Below are 26,310 nucleotides of genomic sequence, written 5' to 3' on the forward strand. Positions count from 1 at the left end.
CCCTTAAAACTTCTCCCTTCTCTGATTGTTTCTTCCAGCTGCATTATTTAATGCATTGGAACACATGACCTTTCCCTGCAAACCTTGCCTTTCTTTCTTCAGGCTTACACCTTGTCCACAGTCATAGCCAATTTTATGTAACTTATAAACGTATATAACCTATAACTTCAGCTACTTTGGCACTGCATATAGACCAGAAAGGCCAGTAACCATTTTGACCAGTATGTTTTATGCTCTTTCCAATTCTGTAATTCCATTTGCTGGATTAAGGTAGTTGGAGGCAAGTTACTCAGACTGGTTTTGCTGATTTTTCAGTCAGCTGAATACTGAAACTGACCTTGAATCCATAGGTAGAAAATTTCGTAAACACTCTACCTGAAGGATCAGAAGTCACATCAGTATCTGTTATTCAGTATCAGTAATTAATTTAAACCACACATCCTTAACTATATATATTTATCTCTTCCATTCCTTTTCTTTCTTTAAAAGAAATATATTATCAAAGTTTGTTCACTGTTAAAAACAGAGTCTTTTAAGTAAGATCCTGTTGGTTAAGGTCTATATCCCCAAAATCTCATGCCAAAATAGATATCCCTACTGCATCTTGCTACCTCAAACTTTGGTTTTTAATCAGAAAAAGCCATAAACAGAAACTTTCCAGGTAAATGCTTACATATCTCTACAAAAACAGCTTTAAATTGAGTGTTTTCTCTAAGCAGTATAAGCTCACCATAGGTTTCAGTGTGAAATTGTACAAGGATAACGTTCCCTGGTGCAAATGCATCAGAGGATGAAACAGATCCAGAAGCTAGAAACAGGTGTGAGGTTGCAGAATGTGATAACACAACATTTTTTTCACCTTTCCACTCCCCAGACACTGCAAACAGTTTTCAACACCTCCTGTATCAGCCTCAGTTGACTGCCAACATTGAGTGAAGAAAATGAGCCTAATGTTCATGTCTGCTGGTCAGACCAGCTCACAAGAGCCTTCCTGGAAAATGATATATGTTCATTGTTGTCTTTTCAATTGCTACAACTGTATTTTTTCATTATAGGGGAAAGAAGATCTGGACAGGAACTGTATTCTGTGACACAAGTAAACAGTGGTATCAATCAAGTCAAAGAAAAAAGGACCATGTCTTGGGTTGTTTATTCAGAAATTAATTGCAAAAGACAAAAAAAGAACCAGAAAAGGAAAAATTTCATTATTTAACTATAGAAATAATATGTATAGCATATAAAAGATACACTCTTTAATAAATAAACATATTCCTTTGAATGTAGTTTGCTTGTCGGGAAACAGCAGCAACAGGATACAGTTGCATTGATACATTAAATCAACTGCCTGGGCAGTGATTTATAGAAGCAACTGATAAGGTCAGAATTGAACTTACTTATAAAAGAGGTTTCTCCCAGGTAACCTCTCCGTTTAAGAACAACATCAAGATACTTGGTGTCTTCATTTACTAAGTAATACTCCTTTTCTAAGGAGATCCATGCCCAATTTAAGCGAAAATGTTGATTCTTCAGCTTATTGCCTCCTGCAAAACAAAATTTAAAAGATACAATTAAAACATTTCATTTTTGTTAAAGATTACTTTGTCTTTTGAGGTTAATGCAACCTTGTATCCTGGGTAAGATATGCATCTATCTGGACATCACAAGCCAAAAGTTTTAAGGATTTAAAACTAAGAAATTACAAGTAAAGAACTCAATCACAACACATTTGCTACACATAGGAGTAAATATTTTCTTAGATGCTTACAAACATAGTACACTTTTTTTTTATTTCTCAAGAGAAAATGATCAAGCATTAATAAAAGTGTATTTGGGGTGCCTTCTGTATATCATCCTAATGGATGTTCTTGTTATTACTCTAGAGTCCTGTAAGTTCTCTGGCAGTAATAAAATGAGCTGCTCAGCTCACTGATGGCAGATGCTCACTTGGCAACTGTCCTCTAGGAACTCTGGGCTGTGTGTCTGTAGACTGTAGTCTGATTTCCTTCCCACAAGGTGCTGCTACAGAACAAGGTTTGCTCAGGTAACAACTGCCTTAAATGTGCAAGAAATTTCCTTTAGAAATTAACACTTCTGTACCCAAGCCAGTGAAAAAAGTGAACAGCAGAGAGACACATCTAAGCATTTAAATTAATTCACAGCTTAATTACTGGAGGAAGAGACAAATGAAGGTTGGTTTATCCCTTCCAGTTTCTTCCATGAGGCAGCCACTCCACATGCTTTCACTCTGCTTCAAAGATAAGCCTCTATGCTTTTTATTGACCTGCCTACTAGAAAAACCAGGAACTAAAGTTGTGCAATCTCACACAGAGGCAAAGGTACTGTGTAAATGAAAGATTGGAAATGTTATTGGAGTATCTCCTGCACTCCTCACCCTGCTCCTTTCTGCTCTTTTGATCTCTATTGTTTCTGACATAGGGGAAGGCTACAAACACACATATCAGAAACTAATGGGCAGCAGAGAGAACCAGCAGCTGTAGTGTTACAGCAGTAACTACAACAGCACTTACATTAGGTTAGCTGGATGTTATGTCTTCCCATTGGTTTATGGGGACAAATGTAACAGAATGCTTCTTGTTCTCTAATCCAGTGAGAAAAGCCATTTGTGTGCCACCCTTGAATACACTGCCCAAATTTTCCATAAATTTAACAGAAGGATAAAAGTTTCTGACATATAAAAAGGATGGAAATTTACTGTCTTTTAGAGGAGAGAGAACTTATTTGTACCACTAGTGAGAAGAAATACTGCTGCATGAACTTACAAGCCTTGATTTTTACAGACCTACTTCTGTCCCTGAAATATGTCAAGTTCACGTTTGGTATTGCACATTTTCTAAAATGTGCAATACCAAACCAAACAGCTTTAAAATTTTAAGAAAATAATATAGGAATTTTAAACCTTTATGTCCTCACTTTGTGCTTTTTTTCTTGTTCAGAAGACATGTTTTCTGATTTACACAAGCCTTTTCACAGTCCAGTATCCCACAGAATAAAACCACTCTTATTATTATTAGCTGCTAGTACTACTACTACTACTACTTGTTATTATTATTACTAGAGACGTCTAACAAAACAGAGCAAGAAGCATATGATATGCCTTACCTCATTTCAGGTATTTATTTTGGGGCTAGAAATCCTAAACTGTCTTTATAGCCAAATCCAGGAAAGAGGCATTTTATAAAGCTTTGACTTAATTTAGACATTTATTTTTCAATAAGATTAGCTTTGCCTTGAAATATACAAAAGTATGTGCATTTTTCCTCACCAGTGTTTTAAAACTCCTGTTGTGACCCTTTACATTGTAGACACTTTTATTACAGCTATCTAATGCTGGGTAAGATGAATTCCCCTTGCCTAATATGGATGCTACAACATAGTAGAGCTAAGCACCACACAAACACAACACCTGTGAAGAATATCAAGAGTATAGCTTTTAGAAGTCATAAAATGTCAGAAATAAAACAGCACATGCTATTTTAATTGGGTTCACTACTAAAATAAGTACCAGCCCTACAATAATATTTTTATCAGCAGATGGATTGTGCACTGCTCGCAAGCACTGCCCTTGGGCACAGCCACAGCATTTGGCTGCTGGGCAAAGCATTAAGCTACTATACCCCAGTGGCAGTTTTGCTTTTATTCCTCTTCCAGACAAGTGTTGGCAGTACAAGTACATCAGAAGTCTGCATAGGGAAGCCATTCCTTTTAAAACTACACAAAAGGATGGAGGGTAGTGTAAGAACATGGTAAATCCAAAGGAACTTTGCATCAATGAGACGTGGTTGGCAAGATGCTGCTAAAGTGAGGCATGAAAACTTGTTTCCTGAATTTTGCCAGAGATCAGAGTGCAGCAGTGCTAAATCAGAAGATGCTAGATGGGAGGTGGTGCAATGAGATATTAATGAGAAATGAGATGGCAACAGTTGTGAGACACATTTAGAAACTTTGTAAGGCACTGAAGGTAAGGATCTAGAGTAAGGTTAGTCACTAAGTAACTTCAAGACCGAGGCTTTGAGGACAAAACCGTCTGAAAAGGTTTGCCTGTGTATGACAAGTCATAGGAAGATATAACGTGGACTTGGTCATTATAGAAATCCTGTCAACAAATTGTTTGCCTGTCAGAAAACAGGTGATGTATTATTTTTGCATAGGTCCTCAAACAAGAAATTCCTAAAAAGATCAAGTCATCTGGAAAAAACAGATTCGGTTACACAACATGAATACAAGAAGAGGGGGAGGAGGATTTGGTCAATCAACTGCTTGAAGGGAAAAATATTTAAATTAATATTCCCATTCAAGCATTCATCTTTCCAGCCATGCTACTCAGATATCTTGAAGTTATAAATCCTTCATGAAAAAATACATATCAGATTGTCAGAATTTTCCATCATGGCACAAAGAGCTTAAAGAAGGAAAGAATCAGTTCCAGTTTACTCATAGATCACAGAGCTATGTAAAGACAGTACAAAATATAATTCTAACATTAAATTGTGCACCTTGAGCACTGTTGACCTGAGGAGTCAAAAAAATAGCCATTCTGTAAGGAAAGTCTGATAGCAGTTTTGCTGTCCCTACAGAAAGTGATGCATCTTGATGCAAATATTGACTTCCCTGATGAGTATCCGTGGCATAAATCAAAGACGAATTAGCAAAAGAGTGCCTACCCTGCGTACCCACAGCCACACACACGCATTGTGTGCACAAGATATGTCTGTACAAACACAGCTATCTGGGACCTGTAGAGCTTCAAGGCACGATGTATCTGCTCTCTTTAGTCATTAGCTAAGGTTGCTTAATGGGGAAAAAAGCCCAACCTGTAAATTTCTCCCGGACAAAGAACATATATCAAAAACATGAAAGAGTGGAAAAAGAGTTTTAACAAATCTGATTCTATGATCAAATGCTATTCCCTCTGCTATGACCATCAGAAAGGGTATATCCTGTAAAACTGCCTTAACTTCATATGGAAATTGCAGAAGTGGAACGCCTAAGTTAACCCAGCACACAACACATGCCACTACAAAGTTTTGAATCGATTTTAACAATGCATAAGATGACCTAATGATATTACCTAATTAGTAAAGCTTTAAAATGCTTCATGTTTATAAATATACTCTTTCAAGTATACTGAAATAGACCCCAATCACTAAAACAACTTGCTGAACTCTGCATTCTATCGGCGACTGTAACTCAATATATTTGCCGAACAGTCAAAATGAACCCCCTAAACCAGCCCCAAGTGATTAGGGACTAAAACAATGCTTTCTCTGAACTACTCATGAGAAAACACACACTTCCCAGCATTATGGACTTAGCTTGCCTGGAGTATAATTGCTGGTATCCAATGAACTGCAGACAGTTTCCATCTTTCAGTACTTTCTGTAACTCGTTTTTCTATCTACCCCCAAGAAACAAGTTGGAAGGGCCACGTTTGCCAAGGCTTAGAATAAGCCTGAAGCCACGCAGCGGAAGAAATATCTGAAGAATACCATGTAGCTGCTTTCTTACAAAAGGGGTGGGGAAGTCAGAGAAAAGATATGAATGTCAAGGTTACCTAGTGCATACTAAATTTGGATCCTCATAAAATCCAACCAAGCATCACTAAGGATGTCTCCAAGTGCAGTCTGGAGATGCACGCTGGGTAATTCAAGGAATTCCCAATTCAAGTCTATGTCCCGTTCTGCAGGAGATTGATTGAGTTCTGATTAAGAGGTTAACTTGATTTTCATTGACAAAAACTGTGCAAGAAAATATGCACTGGCTCTTCGGCCAATTAGTCTTATAGCTTTAAATTAATTTCATTATAAATCAGCTCTGTAGAAATTCATTGAGAGCCAGGATATTGTCACTCTATTGGCTGCACCAAGAGACTATGAGTTTTCAAAGGAAAGAGCAAAGTGCATAAAGCTGAACTACCAAAGAAGATGCTGGAGCACTGTGTGTGTGTTTGAAAGCCTTTATGTATATTAAGTTCTTAGTTTGTAACTGACTTCTAGGGCACCCAAAAGATTCACTTGCTGGTTGTGCATTCTGTGCAGTAAGCGAGGGACTAGCTCTGCAGGATGACCACTGATTCTGAGCAAAAAAGAATTCAGAACAAAAAAATTCAGTATTACCTGTGAATAACCACTCCTGGCAAAACACAGTATGTTTTTGCTCAGGTTCCAGAGCACAGGAACATAATCAACTGGCTCCTGTTCCACAAAAGGTGAAGACAAGAGATCTCCCTCAGAGATCCTTACAAGAGATCTTTCCTAGATGTAGGATTCATATCATATAATGCTAGCCTATAAAAGATGTATGTTTAATTAAACCTAGCTGTCTAGGCACAAGGAATGGAAAGAACTACATCTTCAGGAACTGCAGGCACATCTTATATGAACAGCTAGATCACCTTATGGAAAGGTTTGACCCACTCCACTGAATGTAACGGCAGTGTGTTCAACCCACCAGTCTATATGGCTAACTAAAACCCAGTTAAGTCATCTTCTTGACAAAGGAGGGTGCTGAGAAAACTAAAAGACACAACTGGTCCTGAACTGTAATATGGTAGACTTGTAAATTTAAACACTTTAGAAATAATCTTTGCCATATTTAAACATGGCAACAAAATAACAAATCTATTTGGTTTAGAAGAACTGTTCTGCTATTATAAAGTTATTTCCATGCTGTTATTAAACTAATTAGCATTTTGTGTAGTCACTAACTAACTTTGCATGAGAAAATTAATTTAAATTGCCTTGTGAGTATTAACAGAGAAAACCCAAACATACCACTCAAGCTGTCATGTCTATCATTAAACAATGCCCACATTACCTACAGCACAATACCTTTTTCCTAAAGATCCACACCCTGCACCTCCCTCTAAGGGAAAAAAACCCCACCACCTGGATTAGTTAAGGCTTCATACATGCATGGCCTGCAGCAACAAGTAAATTTATTAGATCTCTGACAACATATTCTTAAAATAAACTTAATAGTTTTCAGTCTAAGCTCACTAATTTGTTTTGTGGCGCCAGACAACTCCTCCCAAGAGGCTCCAGCTAAACTGAAGCAAGGTTCGTTTCCTTGGCTCACAGAATAACGGGTTTAGCTCAACCATCTTAGCTACTGTCACATAGGGGACCTCTTTTCTGGTTTATACCTTTAAAGTACACATGTATTAGCCCACAGGACAACTACTCTAATTTAAAGCCTACTCAGACAAAGTATTAAATTTGAGGGTCATGGCACATCCTAAGCCCCAGTCAATTAATGAGTAATAACAGAAAAGTGTACAGCAACCTCACAAATGCAAGATGTTACAATAAAACAGGAGTCAGTCAGGAGAAATATAATTAAAATCAAAATATTATCTTGTCGCCCTGTTCTTTTGAATTCTTCTAAGCCTTCTAATGTTTACATTCTTATAACAACTTTCTCACAGACTTTATGTAAATAATTAATTGTTTTACATTCTTTTCTAGAGGATAAGAAATTTGATAGACTGTTGGTTTGTCCAGTGTCATTGGAAAGGTAGCACTTTCACTCTCCAATCCACTGTCACTTTTGAAAATCTATAAATGTTAGAGTCAGAATTAAACTGCCCTCTTTTTTACCCTAGAGATTTCAGTGTCCATGTCATTCTATTTCATGTCCTAAAGTGACATTATCTCACTTCACACTGTACTATTTTAAGAAATTCCTCTATTCTGGGAAAAGAATAGACCAATTTCCCCTTCATTAGATTACATTTTCATTAGAACCCACTACTGCAAACTCCTACATACGTACCTAATATTTCAGTGCTTGCAAAATCATTCTCATGCTTAAAACCAGGGTGCATGAAGGGCTCCACCTGAAACTGAGACCTCTAATTTTTCACAATGAATTTTAAATTGTTTTTTTTTTTTGTGTCAAATTTGCAAATTTCACTTGAAGAAGTAATTGCATTTTTCAACTTTTTTTTTCTAGCTGTTGACCACTGTCTTGGTAGAAAATTCCCCTCCATTTTAGATCACAATCCAAACTCATAAATCTCAAATTTTACAGACTTAATAGGAAAATGTATGCAAGAGGAATTAAAGAGGTTGTTACTATTTGCGAAACCTACTCTAAACAAGTTGGAATAGTGTTTCCATTTGATCAACTGGACTTTCTATAGCTCACTGAGCATTGACACAAAAAGCATTCTTTTAAATCTGTGTCGAAGTGATTGAGCTGCTTTTTGTTATTAGGAATTTACTTCCAGACACATGAATTTTGGTTCCTTTTCTGCTCTGGCAATACAACAAATAAAATGCCTGACTGGCTGGAGGAGAACAAATGTCAGGCAGGTTCATTTACGTTTTAATTCCTTTCAGAGTAATTGTACCAGGTAATATCAAATATTTGACTTTTAATATTATTTGACCAGAGAAACTCCTTTTTGGTGCCTTTCATCCTTTTTAAGCTATGTCAAAGCTATAACCTTTTGCAGGTGATTTAGTCCTACTCAGCAAGGGCAGATTAAAGAAACAGAAAACATATAAAATTGTTGGTATAAACAGGAACAGAAAAGGATTCCCTTTGAAGTCACTTACTTTGACTTGAGACAAGCCTTGCAGAGTAGCCAAAGATATTAGTTCTGCTGAGGAAAGAAATATTTTTGCAATAATGTGTTATTTTTTTATATAATGACAAAATTTTTAGTGTAACTTGAAGTCTATCCTAAGGGGCAAAATTGTATATTCCTATGGCAGTAATTATAATATATTCCTGTATTATTTCATCTGAAAATCTTATGTTGTAGTCATAACATATATTACAAGAAGGAAAAAAGAACAAGAAAACAACCCTGGAAGAAGCCAAAGATTCCTTAAAAGATTCAAGCCAAGAGGTCAAAAATCTGTTTAAATATTAAAAATAAGTGCACAAAAGCACTCCAGAAATCAAGAGTAGAGTTGAGAGTCCAGAGTAATATGAGCACTGTGAGTTTTCCAAGAGAGGATCTCCACAGATGTAAAGCAGAAGGACAGGGGACAGAAGTGACAGTGAAATTATGACAACTCAATCTTGATAGTATATTGCTTCCAACACATCATTTCTTTCTCCTGCTTCTCTCCATGAAATCTTCATTTACACTTCAAGATAAGTAGCAATTAAATTAAAATCAGCAGTAGAAAAATTGCATCCTTACCATTAAATTTGTTTTTACTATACAACAGACTTTAACAACTTACTTGTGTACTGTTCACATTCTATTTGGCTTGAAAAGAGATTACTGTTTAAGCTATTTAAGTTGATTTGGCATTCCTCAAGCTTCTGAAAAATCTTTGATGAAGATTTCCACCACTGCTCTCCCACATGCATTGAGAAATTAAAACCCTTCAGCTTTTTTCCAAGGGTCAGGGAGGTAATGTTTTTTCTCAAGTCAAGTTGAGTCTGGATCCCACCAAATCTGCAGGCTGTGGCATACAGGCAGGTGAAGGCCTGGGTGTCTCTGGTCTCAAGTTTACATTTTTTGCCTTAGATTTTGTACAGAAACGTGCACAGGTGCAATCACAGCAGTTTGAATCTGCCAGCCAGCATAAATGTTTATTCTTTTAAAGAAAGCTGTCTCCCGCCCTTTCTTGAAAGGGAGCTGCATAGCACTCACCTGTTGGGACGTGACCTCAGCTTCCCACATGTCACCTGCTGTAGCTGCTGAGGTTGATGAGACAAAACCAGGGCAGTTCCCTGGGCTGCAGTGCCATGGGGGGCACTTGGGAAGTCGCTGGGAAAACTCCTGCCTACAGCAATCTGAACAAAGTTGATGATACAGTGATAAGCTGTCATCACCTACTTCCTCCTTTTGGCTGCGGGTGTTAAACTTGTTATTTTAAACTGATTTCATGGCTGCTCAAAATATTAATTTTGTTTCCCCACTAAATGTGACAGTGCCCTTGCTACCTGTTAGGAGCTCTGCTTCTTGTAGGATGCAACAACATGCTAGTGACCGAGGCCCATGGAAGCGCATCCCAGGAATGTCAGAGAAGCCCCATGGACCACAGGGCCATGAAGAATAGAGGAAGAATAGAGGATACTGCAGAGGTTGGAGTACATAGAACAGGTGAGTTAATCTCACTGGTTGCTCAGTGAGATTAACAGGACATCTCAGATGGAATCAGCCCGGGCAGCCCTCTGGCTGTGTGAGTACAGATGGCTCCAGAAACCCTTCTAGTCACTGATTGCCATAGAGCTACCTGTGAAAGCCTCTCCCCTGGATATTTTTTAAGAATACTTCTTTCTCTTCTTACCCTAATTCTAGAAGAAAATTGATGTCTTAATTATCAGGATTGATTAATGAGAGGTACACAAGAGGTACATAAGAGCTGCATAACATACAGGACTTTTTTCACTGTTCTATAGGATCAAACAGGCGTGGATATGAATTAACAGCAGAAAATGAGATGGCAAAGGTATTAATCTTCATATAGATAACTGTGCAATGTATGAAATGTCACTGATTGCTGGTTCTCTGTTTGACATCTCCAGAAAGATGCACATCTATGAAAGCTGAGAGACCAGTTGGTCAGCTTGAAAGCAATACACTGCTGATCCTCCTGTGCAAAACAACCTATGCCACATATTCTAAAGAAAAATATGGCAGTGAGTTCTTAGAGATAGATCTGAAAAGTAATGTGATCCATAATAAAGTTTCAATCATTCCAACACATGAACATGTAATGCCCACACCCTTGCTAAGTCAGATCCTTCACTGGTTTCTCTGTGCCAGACAAATTTGTCAGTCCTATCTTGTCACTTGGAAGGGTGAGCTCTAGCCTTAAGCTTTCCAAATAAGTACCTGCTACATTGCCTATTAAAAAAAAAATCACTTGTCTACCTAGGTTGCTTTCTCATTCCTTTTAAAAGAGGGCAAATATTACTAATATTATTTATAAGATTGCATTGGGTGTGGCTGAGATGGAGTTCATTTCCCCATAGAAGTGCTCACAGTGGTCTGCTTTGCACTGGTGTTGATAACCAGTGTTTTTGGCTCCTGCTAGCAGTATCAGAACTGTCTCTCCAACTTTCCACCACACTTCAGTTGGCTGGGGATGGCAAGATCTTGGCAGGGGACACAAATAGGACAGCTAATCCAAACAGACCAAAAGGATATTCTCTCCAATCTCCACCTACAAAAGCAGGGGCTTCTTGCCTTTGTCTCCACTTCCTACTATGGAACACTCCAAAATTGTTGAACAGATAAAACTAGACATTTTTTGACTAAATGAAATAAAATGTTTAAAATCAGTTGAACTTTAAGGTCCTTTCAAACCCAAAATCATTCTATGATTCTAAAATTGGGTGCTGTAGTCCAAACGAGGTCTCACAATAAGTTTTTTTAATACACTTTAACTCAAATATCTTAAGAGAACATATTGAGACCTTGAAACATCTTTGTCCACACAAATTTCTAATCCTTTGGACATGATTCCTATATCATATTAATAAATCAATATATCTCAGATTTCTTAGCTGCTGAGACACAAGCAATACTTCTGTTCTTCACCTCTTCACACACTCCCTGAGTAAGTTCTTGAGAGGACAATGAGGGTAATACTGTCTAACATAACCATGGGAAAGCACTTTGTTTTCACTTTCTAGTTAATGAGCAAGTTTCAGGATAAGTTTGAGAAAGGTCCTTATGTTAAAGAACATTGGAGCAAAAAGCAAAAAGAAATGTGTGTATACTGTCTCAAAAACTACTTGTTCAATGCAGACACATTTGCTCTAGTATGTGCTTACATTAAGAGCCCTAGGTTGTAGTTCTTTTATTGAACAGGTATTTCAATCTACAGTCACCAAGATGCCTTAATGTGCTTTTGCACATGAACATGGGGGCAAGACACAGTATGTGCATCCTGTTAGAGCGGCACAAACAAGCTCTAGTTGAGTAGGTACCTCTTCATGGCACAAAGGATAGTGCCACATGACTCAGCCCTGCCAGAGGCAAAGCTTTACCAGATGGATGCTCTGCTGAGCCTCCTCAACCCTGCTGATTCCTGAGACAGTTCATTAAGCTCTGTCTTGAGTAGCTCACTAAGGGACTATGTTGCTCCATAGACAGAAAAGATTTCGTTTTGGCTAGAAGGAAATAAATGAGGGTAGACTTGATCTTGGGTTGTCTGTGTTTTTTGACAGTGCACTCTACAGGTTGTTGGACACACTTGTCTCTCTCTTTCCTACTCATGTGTGGCTGCAAAAACCATTTGCTCCCCAGTCTGTCATCACATGTTCTTCTTGGGGTAAATACAGTAACTGCTTACATGGACATACAATACATGCCAAATCTTCCAACCTTTTTTCTTATGCTTTCCTTTAATATCACTCAACAACTACAGATGTGCCAGCCTTATGTGTCAGACAAATTTCACAGCCAGTTTTCACACCAGTGTCCTCAAAGGGCACTGCTTTCTCTGAGTCACATTTTGATAAGAACACTTATTTAAATCTACTGGAGAACAGGCTGGCAAAACCCATGGCATGAAAACGGGCCTGGAATCTCATTCAGACTATGGTTAAACATTTTCTTCCTAAGAGATCTTGAGAATGAGATTTGGACAGTGCATTTTATGGGAAAGCTATAACCTTTCAGGTTAACTCTTTGCTCCCTTAACAAGTATGCAACAAGATCTGAATTAAAAAAAATGTTATGCAGAAGTGCATGGAAGCTCAAAATAAAAGCACATTTATGATTTGTGCTACATGTAAGTATACTTACTCACATATATATATAATGATGAAAATATTCCAGATTAACAGTTGAAATTTGACCATATCCCAGTATGGTTATACATCTATTTCATTTTTAAAAACTTGAAAGAACTACATGCATTCTCTTCTTATATTGTGCAGTCTTGAGTGAAGCTGGCTTTATAATACCTAAATTTCTGCTCACACCAAATCAAATTTGATGATTAAACATGCCCTGTCACTTAGTGTTCCTGCACACCTGCTGATTGCAAAATAAAAAAAAAATCACCCACAAATCCATATTATTACAAATAATGCAAAACTTACTGTGAATCATTCCTGTGAATTCCTGAATGATCTCTGCAATCTACTACTTAATATTTTGTACAATTTTTTTTGTCTATGGTTGACACACATGTGAACTCCTATAAATATACATAAACTCAGCAGTAACCAAGTATTGTGTGGAATTTTGTAAAATGTTTCAAAGAATCATAATGTAGCATGATGGAAAGACAACAAAGTCTGATATGATGCAGCAGATCTGCTTGTGGCAGGAAGGCTCTGCAGGGGGATTTGGCCAGGCTGAATCAATGCACTGAGGCTAACAGTGTGAGATTCAACAAGGTTAAGTTCCAGGTCTTGCACTTGGGTCACAACAGCCCCACGCAGCACTACAGGCTGGGGGCAAAGAAGCTGGAAAGTGACCCAGCAGAAAAGGACCTGGGGGTGCTGGTCAACAGCAGCTGAATATGAGTGTGCCCAGGTGGCCAAGACAGCCAGTGGCATCCTGGTCTGGATCAGCAATAGTGTGGTCAGCAGGAGGAGGGCAGGGAAAGTGCCCCTGTACTTGGCACTGGCAAGGGCACACTTCAAATCCCACATCAAGTTCTGGCCCCTTCACTACAGGAGAGACACACTGAGGTGGTGTGGCATGTCCAGAGAAGGGCAAAGGGGCTGGGGAAGGATCTAGAGCACATAAGGAGTGGTTGAGGGAGCTGTGGGTGTTTAGCCTGAAAAAGAGGAGGCTCAGGGGTGACCTTATCACTCTAAAACTGCTTGAAAGGAGGTTGTAGCAAGGTGGGGGTCGGTCTCTTCTTTCAAGCAGTAGTGACAGGACAAGAGGAAATGGCCTCAAACTGTACCAAGGAAAGTTCAGGTGTGACAACAGGAATTTTTTTTTTTTCAGTGAAAGAGTGTTCAGGTATAGGCTGCCTGAGGTGCTGGTGGAGTGACCATCCCTAGAAGTGTTCAAAAAATGACTGGACATGGAACTTGACATGGTGATGTTCAGTCAAAAGTAGATTTCTATAATCATGGAGGTCCTTTCCAACCTTAATGATTCTGTGATTTTACAGTTTTATATTTGAGTCAATATACAAAATGTTCTGACACTTAGTAGGCACTATCTGGGTTAGTAATAGAACAGTGAAAACTTTCATTACCTTCCTATGAAAACTAAATAGTTTTTCAAGAAAATAGCTTAGAGTGCTTAGAGTTCTTTGTACTTTTAAACAAGGTATTTAAGTCAAGAGACAAGGTACAGTCTCTTGACTGCAGTAAGTATAATATTTATATGTTCTAACCTATGCCAGAATATTATTATTAATATGGGAAAAGAAAAATTATAAACATACGTGTTTTAGAGAATAATATTTCTACAATTCCCTTCATTCCTAGCATTTCAGCACTGTACTGCAAACATCAGCAGCGAACTCAAGGCCAGCATTCATTTCTGTGGTTTGAGTCTGCCCAATAGCCTGTGTGAAGTGTAATCATCACCAAACAATGCAGTATGAATATTAATTTATGAGTTAACATGAGTTACCAGTATGAGTTAACACCAATGTATTTGTGTGGAATATGGAGAATAGAATTAATGCTAAAGAATTTTACATCTGATATGCTCAAATGATTGACATCACATTTTTCGACCACGGAGATTTACATTTTTCATATAAGTTTTGGGAAGAATCTAAATTTCTTCCCAGCAGCTATATATCCTATATTTTAAGAGACCATGTGCATTTCAACTGATGAACTTAATCCAGCTTTCTTTGTACATAGATTAATGAAGAAAATTGAGATGCACTACTTTCATGGAATACGCTTTAATATGTTCCTACACTGCAAGTCTCTCTCTTTCTCTTTGTCTCTGTATATATTGACCAATATAATTATATATATATACATAAGTTCCTATGGATACATACACACAGACCTATATAAGAACGAACTCAGTTAAACTTCATTGAATAAAGTGCCTTCACTCTGTATTCAAAATCAGTTTCATTCTGCAGCTCAGCTGAAGCAAACAAAGCAACAATTGCCCATTAAGATAAAGACCTGGTCCACAGTTTTTATTCTTCTCTGCCGTCACAGAATCTGTAGTAGCTGCTTACCAGTGATATTCACTTCATATCACCAACATAAATGGGAATAAATGTGCTCACAGCACCATATCCACAAAAATTTACCATTTTTAAAAGCTGAATTTATGCATTGGGATATGTTTTTCATCTTACAGAGAATTTGAGTCTTTATTAAGAGCTGGAAGAACCTGTGTAAGAGGGTGAGGATTAATTCTTTTTAGCTGTTTACAATAAATCAGTAACATGGATAATAATATTACAGTTATGGATAGTAATATATGCTGGTGATCTCCAGAGTAATTTTTAATGTATTAATGGTTCCGTTCTACCTGACTCACACTCCATTCCCTGTAAAAAACAATTTCAAGAACACTTCTTCATTAATCTAGTCCAGGATTGCAGCAGGCTCCCACAGAACACACAAGAGAAATCAGTTCATACATTTTCCCACAACACGTAACTAAAACTTCACATTCTGTCAGTAAACCAAGACTTAGCAGTATGTTCTGAAGGGAAAAATTCATTCTGTGAAAACAGCACAGTAATGTCAGGCATTCTCTCCTACCTTTAACACTGTAATCTAAGTTGGTATAACTCACTGACCTTTCTCCTCCCATTAGTCAGACTTTGACCTGCAGTCCATTGAGCCTTTGGCCTGGACACTACCCTGGCTGTGGACACTGCTGGTTCCACTGAGCCTGACTCACTAAAAATATCCCAGTAAGTAAAGACACTGTAAAGAGTAATGGTCTGGGAAAAAAAAATAAAAAGAAAAAAAGAAAAAGCTGATGGATAACCAGAGTGGAAAACTATATGAAACTACACGTAACTCATAGTTATAATCAAAACCCAAATCCTTGCCCTTTTGGGAGTGCTCCAGGCTGTAGACCTGTTGGTTCTAGTAACTTCAGTTCCTTCACTGTTCCTGCCAGCAGCAGCTGGAAGCCTCTGTCCACTTTCTCTCCAGAACTCTCTATGTAGAGACATTCCTGCATTGAATTACACTCATGCTGTGTTAGACAGGTTTTTTTGAAAAGCATTTATTGAGATTTGTTTCACCTAACTTTGGATGAGGTAGATGTCTGCATCCTAAGATAGTTATCCTAAGCATCCTGTATATCCAGGGCAGACTAGTCAGTGGATTTCTATCCTACTGTTTAAAGATAGGTATTCAGGGTAATTTGAGACCCTTTAAGGTATCTGAGACATCTGCAGACAGCTGGCAAATATAACACATGATTAACAGGAAACCCATGCCCTTTGGCAGGGTTGGACAGAGGTCAGGCAGGTTGGCTAGAGCCCTCACAGTACACTTGGTGCTATGCTGAGGGAACTGAAACATGCCCAACAGCGTCTGGAGAGATATTCAGCTCATCATAAAGAAGACACTTGCATTGGTTGAATAGTTTTGTAATTCCAAACTGTACAATCTAGTTATTCATGGACCACAGTGGGACCTTTGACAACTAGACACATTCAGAAACCTGCATTTAGTCATCTAACTTAATCTGTCTTCAATCTAGCACAAACTACACTTAAAAACTTTCCTCAGAAAGGGGAGTATGCAGGTTGAAAAACTAACACGTTACATGACCTTGGACTCTACTACTAAAAGGGAAATTTGCAAGCCCTACTGAGTAAATCCCCACTTCAATACAAATTGATTTGTACTGAACATTAATCCAGCTATAAATAAGAAACACCCTACCTCTTGGTACCCTATCTTTGAGATGAATGTGTGCATGTTTGCCTGCATCAAACAAGCAGCCTGAAACAACAGGCAAACGGTGTGTCAGGAACACGTCTCAGAGCAGGACAAGTTCTGAGGGAGGCAGCATCTATTTAAGTGTTGGTCTCAGATTGGGCTAAACTGACTGAAAATGCATCCCTGAGCCAAAGCTTCCTGTATGCATTTAGCAAATGCAGACTAAGCACTGCCTAAGAAATCCAGGATTGCCTGTTCCCCCACAGGCTCTCAGTCCCAGCTCCTGCTCTGTTTCCCCCCTGGAGCTGGCACAAGTGTTTGCACGGCCATTTAAGGAACCGCTCTAGGGAAATGATCTCTAGTAGAACTAAATGTGGAAAGAAACAGTTTAATTTTAATCTGGGTGTTTCCCCTGACCCAGAGTTCATGGCACCAGAGTAACAGTGCTTGTGCCAGTGGAAGGGAGGCATCAGCACAGTGATAAATACCAGGGGTGGAGAGAAAGTGGGACTGCTGTGCTTGGCAGCAATGCTGTCTCTTGATGCTGGAACCAAGCCCTCACCCTGACATTCCTTGCTGGTATAAATTAGTGTGTTAGAATGTAAATCTGGCCCTTAACCTGAAAAGCCAGTTTTCCATGTTATTTCCACTACAAAACAACTTCATCTCTATGTCTGATCCCTAGTAGAGAGTGAAACCAAGCAACACATGCTTTGATGGTGACACAAATCGCATCACTTTGAACAACAAGAAAATGATTCCTGGTAGAAGGCAGGAGTTGTTGTGGCAACCATTTAAAGAGGTCATAAAAGTTCCAGCCTTACAATGCTTCCCAAGGTTATTCCTATAGATAACCAGCTTTCTGTTAAGGCCCATTTCCATCAGACCCACAGGCAGGACACAAATGTGACTGAAGAACAGAGTTTTCTGAAATACTGCAACTTGCTCCCTTTGATAATTTTTGAGGCACTAGCTTACATCTAACTGCCCACCAGCCACATCTTTTAAAGGTAAGAAGTCACTCCACAAAATGAAGATTTCATGTCCCAACAGAAAAAAACATACATTTAAAAAAAAACCTAACCCTCTACAAAAATTCTCTTAAACTTGTGCTTTATATACACACTGACAGATACCTACCTAAAACATGTACCTAAACCCACAAACATGCAGCTTATAAAGCATCCACCAGAAAGAATTCTAAAGTGAATGTATAATTTAAGAAAGAAACTAAAAGGACAGAAGCCTGGTTTGTTTGACTCACTTGTACTAACATGTTAAATATGAAAACCTAGATAAGTATAAGAAAATTAAACATATACTTTGTTTTCACAGACTTAATTATACTGAGAAATAAATTACTGGAGTCACTTCTGAATCTATCCATAATTGTATCCTATTTCCTAAACCATTCAACATCTTGAGCTCATAACAGAACAAAGGACAAGGAATACAGTCTCATCTGAAAATCAAGATCTGTGTATTATTTCCCCTTTCAGCAATGCTTCAGTTGAGTGTCCCTTCCCTACGTACTATATGTACGTGAAAACTGGAGAGGGAGTTTTTACAAGGGCATGTGGTGATAGACAAGGGGGAATGGCTTTAAACTCTAAAATAGTGGGCTTAGATTTGACATCAGGAAGAAATTCTTTACTGTGAGGGTGGTGAGACTGGCACAGGTTGCTCAGAGAAACTGTGGATGCCCCATCCCTGGAAGTGGTCAAGGTCATGGCAGGGAGAGTTGGAACTGGGTGACCATTAGGGTCCCCTTCTAACCCAAATCATTCTACAACTCTGTGATTCTATGACACTACCCCTGCAAAAACACAAGTGACCTTTTCCAGTATAACACTTCTACGCATATTAAATTATTCATGTAAATAAGTTATATGAATTATATGAATGATTCAGAAACAGATATTTGCTGGAAAATCCTTTTTTCCATTACTTTTTTTCATTTATTTTATATTTGAGAGTAAACAGATCTGCTTGACTGTGACAGACACAGGGAAGAAAAGGCACTGAGAGCAGGATGAATATGAACAATGTGTTCTTAAGTTTTCTTTTTTTTCTCTTGATTGTGCTACACTAAACGTAACTAAGACCCATGCAAAATAAATTTCACATGAACCTCCTTAATAATTAATCTCATAATTTCATGTTTGTTCAAATTAGTTTTAAATGCAGAGATGTTTTAACGGTATCTGACATGGCAAGAGAATCACCATATTCTCCAGCACAGAAATCATGGAGAGTATGGAAAGAATCTAATATCTGATTCAATGGCACTGTTTTTAGGTTAATCTGAGCCTACAACAAAGCAAGGCTTGCTTCCTTTTTAGTAACATTAGGAGAATGTAAGAATCCATCTTTAAAACATGTACAATCCACACACAAAAGGTGGTGGCAATCATTCCAGACACACAGAAAATAGGTCCATGAATGAAAAAAACAGCAATAAAATCTGAAAGACAAGGGGCACCAGAATGACTTTTCTGTATGTCATTGTAGGCAGCATAATGATCAACACCACGACCAACTGGCTTTATTCTATTATTATCTCACTGACTGTTTAGATGCAAAAAACTTTATCGGGTATTTATCAGTTTCTCTAATTGCTAATTTTGGATAAATGCTACAAACCTGCAGAGTAGCTTCCTGCAGAGTACCATTTTTTGCTTTTGTTTTCTTTCGTACATAGTTATTTTGTATTTTTATATACAAGAAACCCTGTGAAATATTTTCTGGTTTATACTGAAAAACCCAAATATTAAATACAAAATACAACTTAGCTACCAACATACAGAAAAAAGGGCTACTTCTTGTTGTCTTTCTACTTAAAATGGGAAGTTTTCTAGCTTTGCTTTGCAAACACTGGAACACATAAGACCTTGTCCTATAAAACAACATTGTGGTTAGAGTACAACTGCAGGAATCTCAGATGTCCCCTGAACATAGATGGAGAGGAGAAGGTAAAAACCTTACTTCCAGAAGCCTAGGTGCTGTAGTCCCATGTAATTAACCTCATATCTATCAAGTGGGTAGGATCTCATCATAAAACTGTATACAAAATACAACTTTCAAATTACACATCAGTAACATGAGTGTTAAAGGCACAAAGATGTTCTGAGAGCTTTTTCACAGAATGGTTTGGGGTTGTGTTGGAAGGGACCATAAAAATCACCTCGTTTCAACCCTGCTGCCATGGCCAGGGATGCCACTCACCAGAATATAAATTCAGACAGGCAAACTTCACATTTTCTCACCATTTTTTTTTCCTCCCATGGAAGCAAAATATCATTAAAAAACAAAACAAAACAAAAGTTTCCTTTTTCTGTAAGTAGAATTTTAGGCAAATAAGGTGCTATGGTTTTTATCTATATATTTGCACTAAGAATAAATTCATCAGAAAGGTGTTGATTGCAGATTACTCCTATAGTAGAGTTTGGAAACATAAAAAGAGTTTTTGTTTTCATTAGGGAAATGCATGTCCTATCTTTATTTCAGTCTTTCCAACTACTGTTCTACATACTTAGAGGACAGAAAACATTTTCTGAACCTATGGGGAGCAAAGAATTACAATTCAAATTCTTTGAATTATATTCCCAAATATTGGTAGCACATGATCTTTTGAAAAATGAAAGGAGAAAGGTTAACTGTGGCTCTAATCATTCAATCAAGTAAGGAAGTACAAAACATCTCTAACATTTATTTTTTTTAGGTATTAACTGACTAAACATGTAAAAGCATTGTAGGTGACATGTCAATTCTGGGATAAATGGGCACCTAGCCCACACTTTCGTGCTTTCACACTCTGGAGATACAACATTTTCTCTCCAGTAACATCTCCACAACCACCAAATATCAACAGAGAACAAAAGAAAATATTATTTTTTTTTCTGCAGAGATTGTCACCACTAAAGCAGACGCTGCCTCTGCACAATACAATAGATTTCTCTCAAAACAGTAATCAGCTATTAGAAGTGAAGTAGCTGAAATGACCTTGAGTATACTTTCAAATAAAACTGAGAAGAACTCAGTTGGTTAGAGCATGGTGCTAATAACAGCAGAATTGTCAGTTCAATCCCTGTGTGGGCCATTTGCTTAAGAGCTGGACTTGATGAGCCTTATGGTGCCTTCTAACTCGAAATATGCTGTGAATCTGTGAAATCAGGTTTATGTTCCTGTATGTCTGCTTTTTAAGAACGGATTACATGAACAAAATAGCTATGCTGTCATGATCAGTTGGTAGAAGGAAATCTCATGTCTTCTTTTTCAACATTACTCAAGCCCAAAAATTTAGCTCATTGCAATAATAAATGAAAGTTGATCTTATAACTATGAAACCATAAATAGGAATCTCTTCACCTGATTCAGAGGTAAAAACCCTCTACACTAACTTCCCTTCAGAGACAGATATATCTAGTATGTGATACAACAACATATCAGTCTTAAACCTTCCTCTTAACTGGGTGATATTTTATCATGCTGAAGAAAGGGAAGAGGGCAAACTTTTGAGCAAAGAGATGGCAGGAAGCACTGTTTGTAGACATCACTGAATGAGAGGTGGCATCACTAAAGAAAGTGTAAGGAAGCACTTATTGAATTGAACATTTGCCAGCAAGTGTTTTTACCAAAGAGCTGTAAGCTTGTAAGCTTTACATCAGGTTTTGTGGTAGGCCAGGAGTGAAACTAAATATCATCATGTCCAAGATACTAACTTTGAAAAATTAATGTGTATTTGGCCTATTTCTGATTTTGATTATGGTAAATTAGGCTTAATTCTGGTTGTAATAATGTATAAAGGATAGGTTTCTTCAGAAACAACTCAGATTGTTTTATGTTTCATGACAAAAAGAAGGATTATATCACAGAGCAAGGCTTTGCTTTCATCGTTAATTACAGGAAAGAAAAGTCTACACTTATTTTTATCACTCTTCTCATGGTCACAGTGATGTGATATATCTTTAACATGTGTCCTTCAGTCAACAGAGAATGCTAAATGATAACCAAACACTCCCATTCATCTGACCAAGGGAGACTTTAAAGGGTGTGTCCAGTCTTTTTGTTAAACAGTTTTTGATGACTTCACAGTGAACTTTGACTTAAGTTTAAACCAAAAAAAAACATTCTTTCAAGGGCCTCATTATTGTGGGCTGAACATATTTAAAACACTGCTTAAAGCTCCAGTTCAACTGGCTAGTCAGTACTCCTCAGGCACAATGGATTTTGCTTTTCTCCTGAAGGTAAAGCCTGTCTGTGCAGGAAACACACCTTGCTTGGGAGCTGGTCTGAGTTTGTAAAATGAACTCCCCCAGGAATAAAGCAGGAATCTTCTAATTTGAGTCAGAGTGTACACCTTTGATTTCTTTTTAACAAACATAATAATAATGTAACAAATACATTAAAAAAAAAGTGCTAGGTTACACTGCACACACAATTCTGCCCCAAGGAAAGGATGAAAGAAAGAACATTTTGTGACAGATGCTAATCATGTTTGCTCATGTACTACTGAAAGGTGTTTGGATACTATAGGAAGGGGTGGGGGGAGTGCAGCAAGAACCAACACAGAAGAGAACAGCCACACCATCAGTCATGCCCCAACATGCTCTGTAAGGCTGCTTCCCTCTCCCAGTGCAATGCTCTGTGCTTCATCAGGAACACATTCTCTTTGCCATCTCCAAAGGCTCACATCTTAAATGAACCTGACAGTTTATCTATCCATCAAGCCAGATTCCTAAACAGAAAAACATTACAATGAATCCTGTAAATGTTAATTATGGTTATCAACAAACAAAAAATTGGAATGTAAAGTAAGACTGACAGTACAGGGAGCTATCAATTAACTCAGTAATATAAAGGTCCACAAATGTCTGCATATGTTATTAAGCAAATATGGTTTTCAAGCTCTGTTTCCCAGTTCCCAAAATATTTCTGAAGTTTTTTAGTTTATCTATTCTTATTTCAAGACAGATGAATACCATATTGGACATCTGTTCAGATGTAAATCCTTTTAATGCCCTTTTGATGAGTTTTCATAACCATGTAATTTGCAAAACTTTCAGATATCCATTTCTATTTCATAGTAGATTATTAATCCTCTGCCAGAAAACTGCTGCTAAAATGCAGTCTCCATTCTCCACTCCAACTTGCTGTGTGCTGACAGTTGCATGATTTTACCACAAGCAATATCTGTGTACCCCTTATCCAACTGCAGGCATAACATAGGGGAAGGAAAGAGACCAGGTGATTTTATTTGATTAATTAGTGAAACTAAAGAGAGCATGAAAATATTGTGTATCTTGCAAAATGGCCATTAAGCAGTTTTACAAATTTAATAAACTGACAATAAAACTTTATGCTGGATGCTTTATTGTGTCACATATGTTTTCATTTAACAAAGCTTCTGTCATGATTTACCTTGTAATCTTATAATATTTCTCAAACTGACAGTTTCAATAGCAATAACCTGCATTTTAAAGAGATTTGTTGGTGTTATTTGTATATTTATGACTAAAGTCTTTATGAAACAGTCAATTCAGGCACTGAAATAAATGTGAAACTGCAAAACTTCAAAATGTCAAAATTGGTCTCCAGTAATAAAAATGAGGTTCCTACAGAAAATAACGGAGAGACTATGACACAAGACATTTCATTCTGTACAAGAATTTTCAAGAGTAGGTTATTATCAGGTAGCCTAAAAGATTTGGAGGAAAGAGCACCATGAAAACAATTTGTGGCAAGTAAGCAGTAAGTCTGTTTTATTGCAGCATTTGCACATTTACTCTCTACTACTACAACAAGTTGCCCTTTGGAGCTGATACTTTCCTCCTACCACACTTTGCTTCCTTTGGCTAAATTGCTCTTAGTGCAACACCAGTCTGAGCCTGCTCTCAGATTGCCTCAGATAACAAAAGTAGCACACAAGCAGTCATCTCACTGCTGTGGACTGGATACCCTTAAGACCCCGTCCTTCTCTCGTGATGGGAAGGACTGGCACTATGGAATAGAGGAATATGTAATGATGATGGGGAGATGGTTCTTCCCACCTGTCCTCCCCAGTCCTGGCAAAGCTGGCTAGACAGGCATTCACACCAGAAAACTCTCAGAGGGGTTTCTCTCTGAGTCAGAATCTCCCTGGCATCTCTCCTTGGGCCCTGTTGCTTTCTATGGGACTTGTCTTGGACAAATTGCAGTAAACAAAATGCTGCACACTCCAAGAAAACTTAGATGCTATAGGCAGATTATGAATTACTACAGACAGGTGGAAATTCCATAGCAGATGCATCTACGTGTCCAAAGTCTAACAGGATTCTTGAGTTCAAGTAAACTCTCATGAGAATCAATACAATTCCTGTTTTATAAGGCTGTGATGCAAAATGCAGAGCATTTAATGTTGTGTCTTCATTTCTGGTTTCAGGGCACTAAAGTCACACTCCAGTATACATGTATTTATTGGACAGGGGCAGCTGGGAATCCTGAGAGATGAGCAAATGGCAAGCCAGAGATTTTGGTGTCCAGTTAGTCTTGGATAGGGGCAATACTGTAAAACACTGCAGTGAGTGAGCATATGAAGAAGATTAGCTATACCACTGCAGCTGTTTAAATTGTTATATTTAGTTTTAGGCTGTAGCCAGACATTCATTAAAGAAATGAATGAGATGGTATTAGAAGCTGATATACCTTGGCTACTTGTTTCTGCTCCTTTGCTGAAGGCTTCCCCTACCAATACAAATCAACAGATCTTGGAGCCTCTCTCATCTACTCCAGCACTAATTAACCAGCTTAACTAAAAGCCTCTCTATCAACAAGTCAAGGTAACTGAGGTAAGCATTATGCTGAACTGAGTTCTGTTGTCTCCCCTCATCCTGTTTGGGATGCAGCCTCTAGCAGCAATTTAGTACTGAACAGCTGAAGGACAGGGACATCTTAAACCAACCCAGCTGCCACTGTGATGATTGTCTGAGAGGGTCTCAGTGTTAACTTACAGAGATTCATACACAGGGCAGGTCATACATATGCTACCACAAAACAGCATGCTTACAGATTTCAGAATAAAAAGAATACTGTATTGGTGTGCTTTAGATGCCAAAGTGCTAACAACTAGTGCAATTTAAGGTTATGGAAACCAGACAGCAATGCAGGCTGATTTTGGGGCCTATGGAAAACCTGGATTGTTGTGAAGGGACAGCTAGAGACCAGAAAGCTACTTCTTGGTTCCACTGTACTTGGATTACCGCAAGATATGTATATTTAGGCAATTAATTCTTATAGCAATTAGCTTGAACATGAGGACTGGGAATGCATTTTTAAAATTAAAATTCAGGAGAGAACTTTTTTTTCAACCCTTCTTTTCTTCTCATAAAATCAATGGTAATTTTCCTATTACTACTCAGCAAGGACAGAATAAGATTAACACTGGACACTTTTTCAGATCATACCCTTCCATTCTGAAACACAGTATAAAAAGGCAAGATTCTGCAGCTAAGTAGTTGCAAATATATCTAGGAATTTGTCTATAAGACACTAATGAGCCTTTATGTTAGTGAGTTTATTGTCATTGCTATTTCCTAACTCCCACAGGCATCACTGTTACCTTCCTCTACTGAAAAAAAGTCTTTTAAACATCTCACACACTACCAGCAGAGCTCAAGGAGAATCAGTTTGTTGGAAAGGTGTAGATGGCTGTAGATGACTTATACTTTGAACCAATCTGTTAGTCCACAGCTGATGCAGGCCAGAAAGTACACACTCAAGTGCTGCAATGAGGTTTCTGCCAGTCATGAGCTGGCAAGTGCGTGCAGGATTAGGGAAGGGTGCTGCACAGCTCCTGGACAAAGATGCTCAGTCTTGGGATGACATCTACTGGCTAACCTCAAAGGCACTAACCCACCTGTAGGGAAGCTTATTCCAACATTTTGTGTTCTTGAATATTTTAGATACATGATCTCACCTCAGAAAGGGCAGGTTAAAACTGAAAGGAAAATAAGGACCCATTGAGAAACTCTGCTGTTGATGCGTATTCTGACTGTGTATCTTATCTTCTCTCACAGAAGAGAAATGCAAAACAGACATGTGATGATATGTATTTGGAATGTTTTGTAGGTGCAAATTTTCCCTTACTGTAGCAGTTTTTCAACTTTGCAAGTAGCTGAGGAGCTGCACTAAAGAGAGTTCCAATGGATTGCCTGGCCATGGCAGCCAGCTCAAGGCAACAGTGCTAAACTGATAGATTTAGCAGATTTTGTACGTAGTTATGACACAGTCGAAAGACAGCTCTAAAATCTTGACTTGCAGGAAAAAAAATTAAGTAATTTAACTAAAGAGCAAAGTTTGCTATTAGGAGCCTGGTGTACCTGTGGATAATGAAGTTCAGAAAATTATTTCACACACACACACATTTTCACTTATTGAAAGGCCTTTTAACATTTTTTTGATCACAACTAAACACTAAGATTAAAAATTCAGCCCACTAACTAATCAATATTCCCGCTTTTTAACAATGACCTTTTAAAAGCT

The 26,310-nt window shown here is 38.0% G+C and overlaps 1 protein-coding gene across 1 annotated transcript in view; it reads right to left on the minus strand.

Moving 5' to 3' along the window:
• Nucleotides 1-26,310, minus strand: part of FREM2 (FRAS1 related extracellular matrix 2) — a 118,683-nt gene that overhangs the window by 54,990 nt on the left and 37,383 nt on the right. The window contains exon 3 of the mRNA XM_064408939.1: nt 1,395-1,541. Coding sequence (XP_064265009.1) covers nt 1,395-1,541 — 147 coding nt within the window. The remainder of the gene's footprint in view (nt 1-1,394; nt 1,542-26,310) is intronic.

This window comes from Passer domesticus, chromosome 2, assembly GCF_036417665.1.
Source record: "Passer domesticus isolate bPasDom1 chromosome 2, bPasDom1.hap1, whole genome shotgun sequence".
NCBI classification, from domain to species: Eukaryota; Metazoa; Chordata; class Aves; order Passeriformes; family Passeridae; genus Passer; species Passer domesticus.